This window comes from Nanorana parkeri, unplaced genomic scaffold (assembly GCF_000935625.1).
Source record: "Nanorana parkeri isolate BGI_ZX_2015 unplaced genomic scaffold, ASM93562v1 scaffold880, whole genome shotgun sequence".
In the NCBI taxonomy this organism is placed as follows: domain Eukaryota; kingdom Metazoa; phylum Chordata; class Amphibia; order Anura; family Dicroglossidae; genus Nanorana; species Nanorana parkeri.
Window position 1 is genome coordinate 686346 of NW_017307148.1, and position 14642 is coordinate 700987.

General features: G+C 43.3%; 1 protein-coding gene across 6 annotated transcripts in view; it reads left to right on the forward strand.

Annotated features, from left to right (window-relative positions):
* LOC108794648 (mitogen-activated protein kinase 8) overlaps positions 1-14636 on the forward strand; it is a 30135-nt gene extending 15499 nt beyond the window's left edge. The window contains exons 6-11 of one of the 6 annotated variants that reach the window (XM_018565721.1): positions 1643-1714; positions 8395-8577; positions 10293-10417; positions 11665-11728; positions 12261-12338; positions 14134-14636. In XM_018565721.1, the coding sequence (XP_018421223.1) occupies positions 1643-1714; positions 8395-8577; positions 10293-10417; positions 11665-11728; positions 12261-12338; positions 14134-14276 (665 nt within the window). In that variant the 3' untranslated portion in view covers positions 14277-14636. Of the gene's footprint in view, positions 1-1642; positions 1715-8394; positions 8578-10292; positions 10418-11664; positions 11729-12260; positions 12339-14128 lie in introns of all 6 variants that reach the window. The other 5 variants (XM_018565723.1, XM_018565725.1, XM_018565722.1 and 2 more) reach the window with 5 other exon arrangements.
* The last annotated feature ends 6 nt before the right edge of the window (positions 14637-14642 follow it).

The window sequence follows — 14642 nt, forward strand, 5'->3', positions numbered from 1 at the left end:
CTGTGATGTCTTGCTTCAGCCTCCCCTTTCCCCTTTCCCTTCTCTGCCTATGTTTATGTACCATATCATGCAGTACTCTTCCTGTGCACACGCCACCTAAAAGAAGTAGGCTCCCCAAAAGATGTTTGGGTATGTGCTAGATTGACACTTCTCTGCATTTAATTACAAGGTCACTTTAAAACAAACTGCACTTAACCATTTTGCCCCGAGTTAAGAGCCCACCCTCCACAGATACATACTTGTATACACATATGGCCGTGGCCTCCATTGTTGAGCACTGCAAACAATCTCTCTTCCAGCCCACCTGCGCATTAACGTCCCATAGACTTCTAAGGGCTGGTCTGTCTTTGGGTCGAGGCCGGAGACAAAAGTAGACAAGCCCCATAAGTGTTGGTGCAGGCAGGAGAGGGGACTTGCAGCACTGGATGTAAATGTGCAAAAAAGACCATGGCCATTGTTGGTAAGTGTGCCCCTTGGAGGGGAACAGTGGGATCAGTTAGTGCTGGGCAAAGGGGCAAAAGGAGCGCTTTGTTTTAAGGTATCCCTTATGGTGCACCTCTAAAGCAAATATATATCTGCATAGTGATGCATTTCATTTTAAACACCTTTTATCTGTAGCTTAAAAGTAAAGAAAAGGTCACAAGTGAACAAAAATATAAATTGGTAGCAATGATATTCTTGTCCAAATAAAAAATATTTTCAAGTGCAACATCAACCAGACCTTTTTCTAGTTTTATATTGGCCTAGAAGCTCTGTCAGGTTTGCCTGTTGTCTGGCTGGGCCCCCTTAGTGGAGGGATTGCAGACTTTCCTGTCCTGGAGACAAAAACAATAAGTGTAAGGAAATTCCAAAAAGTCCCGCCATTTGACAGTTGTCACTCTCACCTCCCGTTCAGGTGACAGCTGTAAGGTTTTAGAGTTCCTCTCACTTTCCTTAGGCCCCTTTCACACGAGTTGACAAGGTGGGGATCTGTGCACGGATCCCCTCCTGATCAGAGCGTTACGGACCAGATGTCACCACTGTGGCATCCGCGTCCGTCTAGTTTTATTTTTCACACTATCTTGCGATGGAGGGAAAAAATTAAATGAACGGACCCCATGCCAGCCTATGGAAAATTGGATGTAAACAGACATTTGTCTACATCAGATTACCCCCGATCCGACACGATCAGGTCCGTCCAAACAGAAATGTGTTCAGTCTGTTTTACCAGACCTGGCCCAAGTCGCGCGTAACCGGGTGTGAATGGACACCAAGCCATTTAGACCCAGCTGCCCATAGACTAGTGTTGGCCATCCGATCGGGTCTGCTTGAAAAACTGACTGGCGGACCGGATCGGACCGTCTGTGTGAAAGCGGCCTTACTCCATGATAATAGTCACCAAGGCAAAAAGTGAATCTCTGAGATGGGATTATGATGGCAGTAAAAACCTGCAAGAGGTTCTACTCTTCCTCAGTCTAGCAAAAACTAAAAAAAAAAGTTTTGTCTGGAGTTCTCCTCTAAGCCTTTTGATATATGTAGACAAATTGCATAATTTATATATTTTTATTTTGCGACTGGTGAAACATCACACACCCATCTTTGTGTATTTCTGGTGTTTAGTACGAGGCCATCCTGTGTTAATTGACTTGCGTTCTGTTTTCAGTTGACATTTGGTCAGTGGGTTGCATCTTGGGAGAGATGATCAAAGGGGGTGTGTTATTCCCCGGCACAGACCGTATCCTTCCCATTGATTCTTACCACCCACCGCTCACCTCCCAAACACAAGAGATAGATTATGTTATTGTTCCTTCCTTTTATTGATTTCTATCCTTGCATACAGGCATTGTATTATCTTTTGTTTATGTAGTACCATTATATTCGTTAGAGCTTTATAGCATGGTAAGCTGTAGACGTAGGTTTATTGCTGACAATATGAGTGTAACCTGGAACCAATATGTACGAGTGGCCCAGCAAGTTTACAGTTTACAATCTTTAGGGGCGCAGAAAAATAAATTGTTTAAAAATATCTAAGGGGAAATAAACTCCATTCATTTTCCTAATGAAACGTTTAAACAATATTGATGAAATGACATTAGTCAAGTTTCCGAATGTTCTGAAAAGATTTTTCGTATGAACATACTTAAGAGAATCTACCAGTGTATGGCTATCTTTGTTGTGTCCAAATGCTGTCCCGTAGCTGCTCTCAGGGCAAATACTTGCCTGTTCCTACTCCACAGAAAACCTGCCCTCTATGATCCCTGTTCATTCCATTGCATACACTGCCAGGACTCCACCAGGAGAATTTTGAAGAAATGGCTGTGTGGCATGAGGTAGGTCATGTATTAAAGATCTTGGTGAAACAAGGACAGTTATGTGTATTTCTTGGCTTCGTTGCTGGGGTAGGACATCAGGGCCCACAAATAAGCGCACCTATTCTTTAAGTCCTAAAGTCTAGGGCAGGGGTAGCCAAACTCCGGCCCTCCAGCTGTGGTGAAACTACAAATCTCATGATGCATCTCTCTCCGGGAGTCATGTCTGTGGCTGTCAGTCTTGCAATGCCTCATGGGATTTGTAGTTCCACCACAGCTGGGGGGCCAGAGTTGGGCTACCCCTGGTCTAGGGCTTTAGAACCCAGTCACAATTGGGCTTATGCAGGTATTTAAAGTTTAACTTTAACTGGCTTTAAATAACACCATATCAAACTGTTAAGAGACCCTATCACCTGTCCTGGTTAGGGCAAAATTATAGGGTCTATTTAAAGCCCACCCTGTGATTGCCTTATATTTTGCTTCCCCAATTGCTTCTTCTTCTGTGGCTGCCACTGCAAAATACCTAGTATGGGGGAATAGAGATAGAAGTGACCCTCCCCAACATATGACAGTGCTCGGGCCTTGCGGTTGCCTGTTAGCCCCAATTACTGCATTGTGGGAGGTAGTCACACGTTCTTCCTTATCTGGATCACTGGGTGACAGCTACGGAAGAAAAAAAGCATTGTGAAGGTGAGTGTACTGTGGTCAGAGGTCCCTTTTCCCAAAATTGGCAACCTTTTATATGGTCTCTTTAAGGGTGTACTCTCACTGGGCACGGTTGAACCAAACCATACCCGAGTAAGATTGTCCCTCTTCCCCAGTTGGTCTGTGCTGTAAGTATGCGTTCCCGGACACACTTGCGTCATCTCTATCAACCAGACCACGGTGATCCCTCCTTCCATGCTTCCATGAGAATTGGGATGCCCATAATCGAGCAGTGGCTCACGATGCAGTGAACAGTAGCAGACTCCGAGTGAGCTGTTCCCCAGACCACCTCTTCCAAGTGGTCCCGAGAACGGTTCAAAATACTCACACTACACAAAAGTACTGGACTAAGTGTACACCCTAAATAACATGGTGCTGGTTGAAATAACAGATATACTGGGGATCCTTGCATGTGTGAAAATATGGAGATCTTAAGATGTAGCCCATGAACATGTAGCCCTATATTCCACAAGTGTTCATTAAGGTTTGACCTGCGATTTCGGTCTGTGTCTCACAAGCTTTCTCACCAGAACTAGACCTGTGAACTGACACAACTTAATGTAAGGCAAATCTCATCATTTATGTCTCTAGTGTGTATGTAGAATCCCATGTATACACTCGAAACCTAGTTATAGCGATTCTAATAGTAACATTGTTTAAATTGTGGAAATGTAAAATAACATACATATTTTGAGAACGTAAGCGCAATACTCCTGTACTTCTAAACCAAAAACGAAAAAGTATATTTGTCACCTTGTTTAGCCTTACAGACTTTTTTAGCTTTAGAGTCGGGGGTCAGAGGACAGGACAGTTGATATCCTTCAAACTGATTGTTCCTTGTGCCTGGCCCTTTTATCTTCTGATCACCATGAGTCCTGCAGGTGTGAGGTTAAAGAGCACCATTCATTTTTTTTGGAAACCTGAAGCGTAGCTATAGGAAGAATCCGAAATGACATATGATGCAGTCTGTCACTAGCAGCCCAATGTTGTGCGAACAGTCTCTGGGCTCTTGCACTTAGACTGTCATTTGAGATAATTCCTCCTGTTAATCTCTCAGTTGAAAATTTACACTATCCAGGTCCCCATGAATGTGAAGTGACCCGAAATGCATTGGCTGTTCAACTTCCCATTAATATGAATTGATTAAAATGTTTTTGGACTGTTTGTCAATCGGTGTGGAACGCTTATTGTATACCTCACCTCCGTACTAGTAACTTTTTTTTTTTTTCCCCCCAAATTTCCCTGTTAAAAATTATTTTTATTACCTGTTGATCCTGCCAGCAGATCTGTTATTTTTAGCGTGACAAAGCTGTTGTAGGATTTCACTGCAGAACAGCATTGTCACCCTGTAGACAGTCTAGTCTTAAAAAGGCATGCACTTTAATTAGACTAATTCATGTCTAAGTCCAGCTAACACTTTCTAAGCAGTTACAGTTTTGGCTGAAGCCATATGAGTAAAAGCGGGCCATTAGGTGAAGCCCTGTCAGTTCTGTTTGGTTTGTGTCAACTCTGTACCTGTCACTTTACTGTACAGCTTGGCCTGTTACTGGAAGTGGAAAAATAACTGAACTGTTGTGTTATACAGCTACATCATATATGTAGGTTTTTTTTGGTTTTTTTTTTTACCCATAGTCACACTTTAGAAGTACACAAAACCTACTGCTTTGTGTTCTTTGTGAAAGGTCTGAACCTTTCCAAGGCAGGGTGAATGGAAAAGAAAAAGGGATGGAGTGGATCATACGGTGACAACAAGACATGTGATTGTTGTTTCCTGAGTATTCTGGACAATAATTTTCCAGGTACCGGAGTACTCGGAATAGTAAGGTTGGATGTGGGCACCTTAATATCCCCATAATTGTGTGTTTTAGCTATTTAAACCCACCACAGGTTTGCTTCTTCATTTGCGAATAATTCTGTTTAAAGCAATAAATACTATTGCCATGCAAGCGTGAGTAAAGCAAGACGTACCTGTAAAACAAGACTGTAAATGCTACTCTTGCTGAAGTCCACGCAGAACCTGGCCCTTTCAGAAGTGCTGATCTCCTGTGTCCCCTGCAGTTCTCTCTGGTTCCACTCTCTGACCTCCACATCACTACTATATACTGTATTGACGTGGAGGTCAGCAGGAGGGACCAGTGAACTGTGGGGAACCCAGGAGATTGACACATGGGAAGCAGCGTTCGGCAGCGGGAAAGGTAAGTATTTCCTGTCTTCTGCTACAGATATGGCTTGGTTTACTGACTATAGTTTAGCAGCAGGACTGCTTTAACACAAAAAGTTAAAAATATCAATCCCGAATGGAGAACATAACTGAGCCTGGATCCTAATTTCATTAAGCCATGCTTATTTGTAATTGGGATTTGGAAGGGTACATTATTAATAAAAAAGCATTTTAACCTTCATTCTGTCTACAAGTTTCTACTTGACTACCATTTTGTTGTTTTAGCCTAGGTTCTAACAGGATTGTGCTCCTTGCTTGGAGTGTGTAACAGTATACCAATAAATAATAGAACATTGCTTCAGCCAAGTGACCTACATCTTTGATGCTCTTGTGTGGCATGGACCAGCTGGAGGGTGCAATTGATTTTCAGCTAGAAACTTAAAATAAGAGCGGTCAACTGCGCACAATAGTTTTTTCTCGTCTTTTTCTTTTTCCCCATTTTAAACTTTAAGGGGTTTCTGTATAGACAATCTTCACTGCTAGCTCGGTTGACATTGGGGGGGATTAATCAAAAGCTGGAGCAGCTGTGCATGGCAACCAATCAGCTTCTCTCTTCATTTCATTCATTCAAATCTCAGCTGAACAAACTGTGGAGAGAGAAGCTGATGGGTTGCCATGGGCAGCTCGCAGTATACTGAGACGCCGCAGCTGAATCGGATCCCGACAATTATGTCTGGATCCGCCCAGCTGCATGAGTGACAGCTGGCTCTGCCTATCTAGAGGCAGAGCCAGCTGTACCCTCCCCCGTCCGTTCCGCCAGTCAGCGCTGGAGGATCGGACCGGGGAGGGGGGAATCCAGTCGCTCCCCTGTCATGGTAGAGAGCCGTGACAGGATCGAGAAGTGAGGGAACGCCGGTATGTGTTCGCTCACTAACCGATCTACTGAGCCGACCTGTGACAGTCTCATTGTCACAGGTCAGCTAGAACTATGAGGTGAGTGAAAAGCACTCACCCCCATAGTTCTCCTTTTAACCTACAGCTACGTAACATGTGGGTCATTCAGTTTAGTTTTTAATCCGAATTAGATGTTACATTTGGGCTTTCGTAATATGTAGTTTTGATTACAAAAAACAGTCAGTCACCAATCAAAATGACAGAGCCAGTCCTAATAGTGCTTGTGGAAGAATTGGAATATTCAGTCTCAAATCGCCAAAAGTATCAAAAGAATCAAGTCCAACGTCAGACAAACCTTGGGGGGTTTTTAATAGCATGGGTTAGATACAGAACTGCTGTCAAGTGTGTTTTTTTTTTTTTTTTTTTAATTGTAATTTGTAAGGGAGGTTTCCCCTCTATTCTGCTGCTGACACAAGAAAAAAAAATAGGGGGGATGCGGGTGACACTAGCACAGGATAGAGCAAAAAAACCTTATGAGTATATAACCTTTCCCCAGTCTATCAATTAAATGTGATTGTGTTACTATCTCTGTCCCCATTGGAGATGGATTCCATTGCTTCCTGCTCTGTCCCAAAACATTATTGGTAGGAGTTGGTCTGTAAAAGGCTTGTCAGCTTACTTTTGGCAGCAGCCCTGTGTGCCCAGGCTGGCGTGATGATTCACCCCTCGGGGTGCGTGCATGGCAACCAGAAGTCGCAGGAAGTGGTTTGAAGGTTGCTGGGTGTCAACCCGGAAGAGCAGTGGCGAGAGGAGAGCGAAGCAGAGTGTCTGCAGGCCACAGTGCTGGAGAAAACAGGTAAGTATTACAGTAAAGGCTTAATTTTTATTATTTTGATATCTGCTGTTCAATCACATTTTTAAAATCTCCTCCCTTTTTAACCTAACTGAGAAATCTAAATACCTTATTTTTATCCTTGCTGCTACCTTTTACTTCCTGGAATAGCTTCTGCCCCCCTTGATGATGCACAGGAAACTCTCATGCCTGCGCAGTCAAAGATCTGTCTAGTCATCTGTAGGAAAACTAATATGTATTGCCCAAACCCTCTAGGGATTTAGCAGAATCTCATTTTAAAGACACAATCTCATTGAAGGTACTGGAGATGTAGCCTTTCAGCCTTGTAGCCAGCTGTGAGGCCAGGGTTAAGTCACCAGTGCCTCAATAGACCAGGAAGTGAGAACACATTGAATGTGGGTAACCACAAAATCTTTAATTTAACAAATGACTGTAAGATGATTTTATGGCCTACAGGTATACTGAGACGCCGCAGCCGGAGCGGATCCCGACATGGACGTCGAGATCCGCCCAGCTGCGTGAGTGACAGCTGGCTCTGCCTATCTAGAGGTAGAGACAGCTGTACCCGCCCCCGTCCGTTCCACCAGTCAGCACTGGCAGATCGGAGCGGGGAGAGGGGAATCCAGCCCCTTCCCCTGTCACGGCAGAGAGCCGTGACAGGATCGAGAGGTGAGCGAACCCGGTATGTGTTCACTCACCTCCCGATCTACTGAGCCGACCTGTGACAGTCTCATTGTCACAGGTCGGCTAGAACTATGAGGTGAGTGGAAATCATATTTGCAATTAAAAGCTGGTAAAAAAAAAAATTAGCCTTACATTTTCTTTGTGTGACCAGCTAATAACTCCAAGAGAACCATCTTCAAATGTTAATTGTGTTTACCTTGTACCCTGAAATACTTTTCGTCTTAAACTCTTCCCGAAAAATAGTTGGGCATTTCTAGGAGTTCAACATGCAGCACCCTCAACAACTGAGAAGATTTAGCTGGGATACAGTAAGGCTGGTGGTGGGGTGAAACCAGCAGAGAGAAGCCGCCTAATTTTCAAAAAACTTCCCACCCATCAAGCTTGGTTCACACTGATGTAGTTCCGTCAGTACTGCAGAAGGAAAAACTATGGCGGGCTATTGAGGTGCCCAGTTTCCCTAATGCACATACTGCAGGTAAAGTGTCCAGTTCCGTGGACAGGAAACATTTGACAGAGCGAGCCTCTGAATGATGACTGTTCTGGAAAATCAGATGAGTATGCTGCTGCTAAGAGGTCAATGGAGCTTACATTATTACATGGTATATATCTGCCAAACAAGCTACTGAATATAGATTTGGCCCAGAGTGGGGCTTTAAGTATCAAGTATGATAATGATGTACTGCTACTATAACTAATAACCATAGCTCACACTGTATGCACTTTCCAAAGCAGTTAGTGGCTACTTGCATGGCATTTGTTTTGTTGTTGTATTCTTCCTGTGCTCACATTTTCCTGAGCTCCAGTACCAGATATTGACCAGTGGAACAAAGTCATTGAGCAACTGGGGACTCCCTGCCCAGAGTTCATGAAGAAACTGCAGCCTACTGTGAGAACATATGTGGAGAACAGACCCAAATATGCAGGTTACAGCTTTGAGAAGCTTTTTCCAGATGTCCTGTTTCCTGCAGACTCTGAGCACAACAAGTTAAAAGGTGAGCATGCTTTCTTTTTAGATGCACTTCAAGGATATCCTCTGGTTGCTTATCAAAAGAACGACATCTGCACCTAGTAAAGGTCCCACATTGTTGAGTGTAGACTTGTTTTTGTGCTGTTACTGGTATGCATGCTCCATTGGCTCTGTGGACCAACTCTCTAATAAAGGCAGCAATGGTCAGGCATCGTTAGCTGTAGTTTTAACAGTTAAAAGCATTATACTATAGCAAACTGGTGAGGGGGCCTGTTCTCTATTTAACTCTTTCATTTCAAATAGCTTACAAGATGCTTACACAGAAATGTGAGGTTATCAAAATGAAGCTTTAGTCATCCAATGCATGAAGGATACATACTCCATAAAACAGTGGTTCTCAACCTGTGTAACCTCAGGACCCACATTTGTCCTTGGTCATTAAGCCACGACTTAAATCTCACTGCAATGGAATGCATTGCAGTACCAGGAGTGTGAGTGCAGGTGATCGGACTGTGGGTGGAAGGTGCGTTTGGGGTGTCATTCAAATTAATGGCAACACACCTTCCACCAGAATGCTCAGTAGGTGTGATTTGCATGGTACAGTGCATTAACAACATGGGACTGTGTACTAGTCTGAACGGACCCTCAAAAACACTGACACACACAACCACAGACATTCTCACACACACAAAAATGTATCCCACCTCAAGTTGGCACACAGTACCGGGCAGCATATTTTTAATGGTTGCTTGGTGTGAGAACTGACGATGTTGAGCTGGGAGAGGGCTGAGGAGTCTCTCGCCTAGAAAAGAAGGCATGTGGCGACCCACTTTTGGGTCATGACCCACCAGTTAAGAACCAAGGCCTTAAAATATACATCCATTACAAAAAGATCCAGAGTCAGTAGCTAGCAATGTTTCCAAAGCAGGAAGAAGTTATAACTGTCAAGTTAAGTCACTTGACTGTAAAGCTCTTGCTATCTGCTGCTGTTTACAAATGGCGCTGGTAGAAAAGGAGTTAAAGCGGGGACTACATCTCGTATCCTTTATAGCCAAGGAAGGTGCTATCTTGGCCTCTATATTTGGATTGCAGTTGCCATGGTGCTGCACAAGTAATCGGCTATGACATCAGCCATTTGAAGGCTAAAAGGTTCAGTTGAGAGCTGAAATAAGCACAGTGGCAACCTTGACAGTTGGCTTGCCTTGAAAGTACCTCTTTTGGAAGACACTGAATTGTTGGGCCTAGTTCCACTTTAAGGACTGGTAAGCTGCAATATATTGTGTTTCTGTTGTTTTTTGATGTACTTCATGTATGCGGAGGATAACAGTCTTGCAGATTCTTGTGTTTGTGCCATTAGTATGCCTGTGAACGAACTCCTGACACCACAATCAACTTGAGTCTTGTTACAAATAAAACGTTGGATCTGCATAGTGAAGTGGAGGGATATTTTGGAGTGTAGAGGGGCTATTTTGTGATTGTGCACGCTCTAAAACTAACTGAATACTGTGTAGGGGTGAGCTGTTGTTTTTTTGTAAGTACGTGTGTGCAGTAGTTGCTCAGTATTTGTGTATAAAACACATTTAACGTGGAGAGAAACCAGAAAAGTACCGATTGGCTGCACAAATCAAACATTTCAGGTAGTCGGAGGATAAAAACGTTTTTTGTTTTTTTTTACCTGTTGCATATGTCATGAGTTCACAGTGATCATTATCACATAAAACCTGTTTTTACACCCTGCAGCCAGCCAAGCCAGAGATCTGCTCTCAAAGATGTTGGTTATAGATGCTTCCAAGAGGATCTCCGTTGACGACGCTTTGCAGCATCCTTACATCAACGTTTGGTACGATGCTTTAGAGGCTGAAGCAGTAAGTGTTTTCCTTTTTATTTTTCCCACCAATTTCTTTAAAGAAAACCTAAAGTGATTTCAGAGATCTTCTGCCCTCACCACCACCCTCCCGGTGCATGCATGGCAGCTAACCTATGGAGCTCTTATGGACCTTGACCTCACTGTTCACCACCTTGTCTTTGGCTAATAATGCTGCTCATCACAGCTTTGGGCCAGTACAGTGGCAAGAGAAGGGACCGGCCAAACTCTCACCCAAGGAAGCTAGCTACATATTTACATCCTTGGGCCAAAATTAGCTCACATGCAGCTTTTGTAGGAATATTAAAGAGACCTGTCACCTTTCCTATGCAGGGCAAAGTGACAGTGTCTTTGGAAAGGGCATCCCCTGACCCCCCCCCCCCATATACTTACTGTCCTGGTGCTGCCTCTCAATTCTTTGCTTCTCTGCAGCTTGTGAGAATACCTACCTTCCGCTTTTGTGTATGGGGGATGATGTAACTGTGACTGTCTGGTGTCACTACACAAAATTTATAATAGTAGTCACCAGCACTTGATGATATGTGCTGGGCGAAGAAGGGACCGTGCGTGGCCCCGAAACGTTGGCTGTTTGACGCATGTGACGATTTAATAAGTGCTTTACTTCTTGCTCTCATCATCGAGTGCTGGTGACTTCTAATATGGACTGTATCTGACACGGCGCCATCCGTGTTGTCACTTCAAGCACCAACCTCTTACTCAAGGTCTGTACGCTGCATGGAGTGCAGGTGATTTCGTATTATCGACTACACAAAATCTCTCGTGTGGCCAGGGAACATCATCCTCACCTAGTCAAGGAATGAGGAAGTGGGTAGCAAGTATCTGGTGAAAAAAAAGTGCTTTGAACCCCCCCCATTTGTGACTACAATATGACATTGCTGCAGTCTAATTACTTAGGCAGAGGATACTGAGAAAATGCTTCCTGTTGCCCCTGCAGCAGAATGATGGCATCATCTCAGCCTAGGCACACTTGACTTAGGGTTCAAGAACTGATTTAGAATGATAAAAGGTACATATGTTTTTGAAAAAGATACTTTTTACTGTATATGGTGACATGTTGGGAATGCACTCACGCAGACTTGCCAAGAATGTATTTACTACATTTGTGGCACAGCTGCGTATAATTGTGCTTTATATGTTTTGTAGATGGTTTATGGGGTACTTTTATTGCACTTTTATTATGGGAAGCCTGTAGTTTTTAACCATGTGGACTTATTTTTTCCCTAACAGCCACCTCCAAAGATTCCAGACAAGCAGCTGGATGAGCGAGAACACACGATAGAGGAATGGAAAGGTAATGTATTTAACAGTACTAAGCGTAATTGCAAGTCATATTTTTTTTTTGTTTGTTATCCCCTGCACACCAGCTACATTTTTAGATCAGGATTTATTTAGGATGGTACATACCGGCTGCTAAGTGTGGGGATATATATATATATATATCTACAGTAGATATAGTATAGATTAAAACAAACCTGTAGGACGAAAAACATTTTTATACTACTTTTCCCACCATTTTCACTCACCGCGTCAAGGTGAGGGTGACGTCCTCCACCCTCAGGTAAGATCAGGGGAATGTAGAATATCCCAGCACTGTGCTGCAGCGTCTTCTCACAAGATTTGCAGTGCTCACCATTACTCAGGATCTTGTCGGTCGGACATAGCCTTTCATCAGGGAAACCAGAGAGGTAAGTATATCCATTATTTTTTCCCTACATTATTTTACTGCTGCTTTTCATTAATGGGGAGGGCATCACAGAGGTCCACTTCTGCATTAAAAACTAGCAAGGACTGTGTTGACAGTTTTGTGTTGTGTTCTTTTACAGAGTTAATATACAAGGAAGTCCATGATTGGGAAGAAAGAGTCCGGAATGGTGTGATCCGTGGGCAGCCAGCCCCTTTAGGTTAGTATAATTTGGGTAGTAATGAGGTCCTGCAAGGTCATAAAAAAACTGGCCCAATATGTAATACTCTTAGAGTGCAAAAACCTTTTTGGTGCCTGCAAATTGCTTTGTTAGTGCCCAGGTTGGTTTATGTGCCCCAGTGGAAATCCTGTATCCTGGGAGAACGGCTTAAATAGAGCCTCCATGTCTGCCTGACTTGGAGCTAAGCTCTAAACCCAGTGCAATTAAAGTGTATTTCCACTTTTGCAGTCACATTTGAGACAACCCCTCTATGTTTGTGTTCATAATGTACTTCTTACCATTTTAGATGTTTTGTTGCAGCAGGCAACTTGGCTGCTTCCAGTTTCTGTCCTTATAGAAAGACTTAGGGCTGAAAGTTGTGGATTGTGTTTCTTTCATTAACAAAGAGTGCACAAACCAGGGTTTTAATCCTTTGTTAGGACAGGCAGTGTTCAAATCTACTTCAAATTATAATAAACAAACCCCTCACAACCCTCCTAATATAACAAAGAAGGAGACGCAAGTACTTAAGAAGTCAAAAACTCTAACCAAAGTAAAAGCAATTTAAGCTGCAGGAAGCATTTAAAAAAAAAATCCTAGCTTATGGTATGTGAATGGGAACACGTAAGAAATATAAAAGAGTTGTTAACCCAATGTGGCTGCAAAAGTGAAAATACACTTTAACCACTTCAGTACCGGCATGCTACACCCCCTGCATTACCAGGCCAGTTTTCAGCTCTGCAAGTTAGGCTGAGAATTCCTCTGTACACAACACTAACAAAATTAATTTTATATAATTTTTGGGGGGACAAATAGAGATTTCTTTTAGTGGTATTTAATAACCGCTTTTGTATTTATTTATTTTTTGACACTATAAAGTTTTTTTTTAAAAAGCCAAAAGAATTGAAAAAAAGCCTGTTTCTTTCTTTTATAAATCATAGCAAATAAAAATGTCAGGACATTATGAAGACCCCCAAAATGACCCCTTTTTGCAAAGTTGTCACTCCAGGGTGATGTGATTTTTTTTCTTTTGCCACAATTATTGGAAATGAAGCAGCTCTGTGTCTAATGACGTGGGAGCTGCTGCAGCCATGCTGATAATGCGTTCAGGGGAGGACGTACAGGTGCATCATCCAGAAACAATGCGCCAGTGGACTGGCCATTTTTTTACAGTAGCCGATCTTCAAGCCATTAAACTACCGTTCAACAGTTCAGTAGGAGGAGCTGTGCTGTCCTTTGCGGCTCTGTCATTGGGCTTTTGAATGGTAGGGGAAGTGTGTCGGAAAAAGGGGCTCTGTGTATAGCAAGGATCCAGGGTTGCATGAAATCTGGGCTTGTTATATCAAAGGTTCTTAGAGGAAAATTGAGTTGGCTTGTTATCCATTACTAAGGTATATATCGAGGCCCTACTGAACCGCCTTTTAAAAAAAAATACCTTTCTGGTTCATCAAAGGTGTGCAAAGTGTTATAATTTGTGTTCTTTAGAAAGCAGCCACATCCTGAGTAGTAAAGACTGTCCCCTGCCAGCATGCTGCAGAAGTGGACCCTTGCCCTCTACGTGGAAGCAGCAGTCCCTCTTCAGAGGACTGACATGATGCAGGGCTAAGTCAAAGGAACTGTAAGACTTTGCACACCTTTTTGTTTTGTGCACTTGTAATGTTTTTAGCCGATTTCAAACTAATGATATAGTTGGGCTTTAATATTCTTCGTTAGAATGGCCTTCTGAGATGGATTCCGTGTTTCAGTGAACTGTTACTGCAGTTAAGCCCTCTCTCTCTGCTTTCTCATAGCACAGGTGCAGCAGTGACTGACGGCTCCCAGCCTCAAACCTCCTCTTCATCAGCTGACGCTTCCTCCATGTCCACCGACCCAACGCTGCCCTCGGACACAGACAGCAGCCTGGAAACCTCTGCAGGGGCCCTGGGCTGCTGTCGATGATTCAACGGCGGGGAGGGATGGGGAAATATACACGGATGGCAGGGAGGGAGGAGGTATAGAGGAAACCTCAAAGGGGTTGTGTAGCACAAGATGGCGGCAGGAGGATGCCACTTGTATTATTGGAAGAGTACATATTATTAACCCCTTAGCTGCCCGAAAACCTTCCTGCTTGCCCTGCAGTTGTGGTGGGGGGAGGGGGGACGCGAGGCCTAGAAATAAAAATAATTGAAAAAAAAAAGTTGGCTTAAGACCCCTGTAAGCGCTGGAGAGAAAGCCACAACGCACTCCCTGCCAGGACTAAGTTAAAGAGGTGTAGGTTCATTTTTATTTTTTTATTTTATTTTTGTGCTGTAATTTGAACACTTA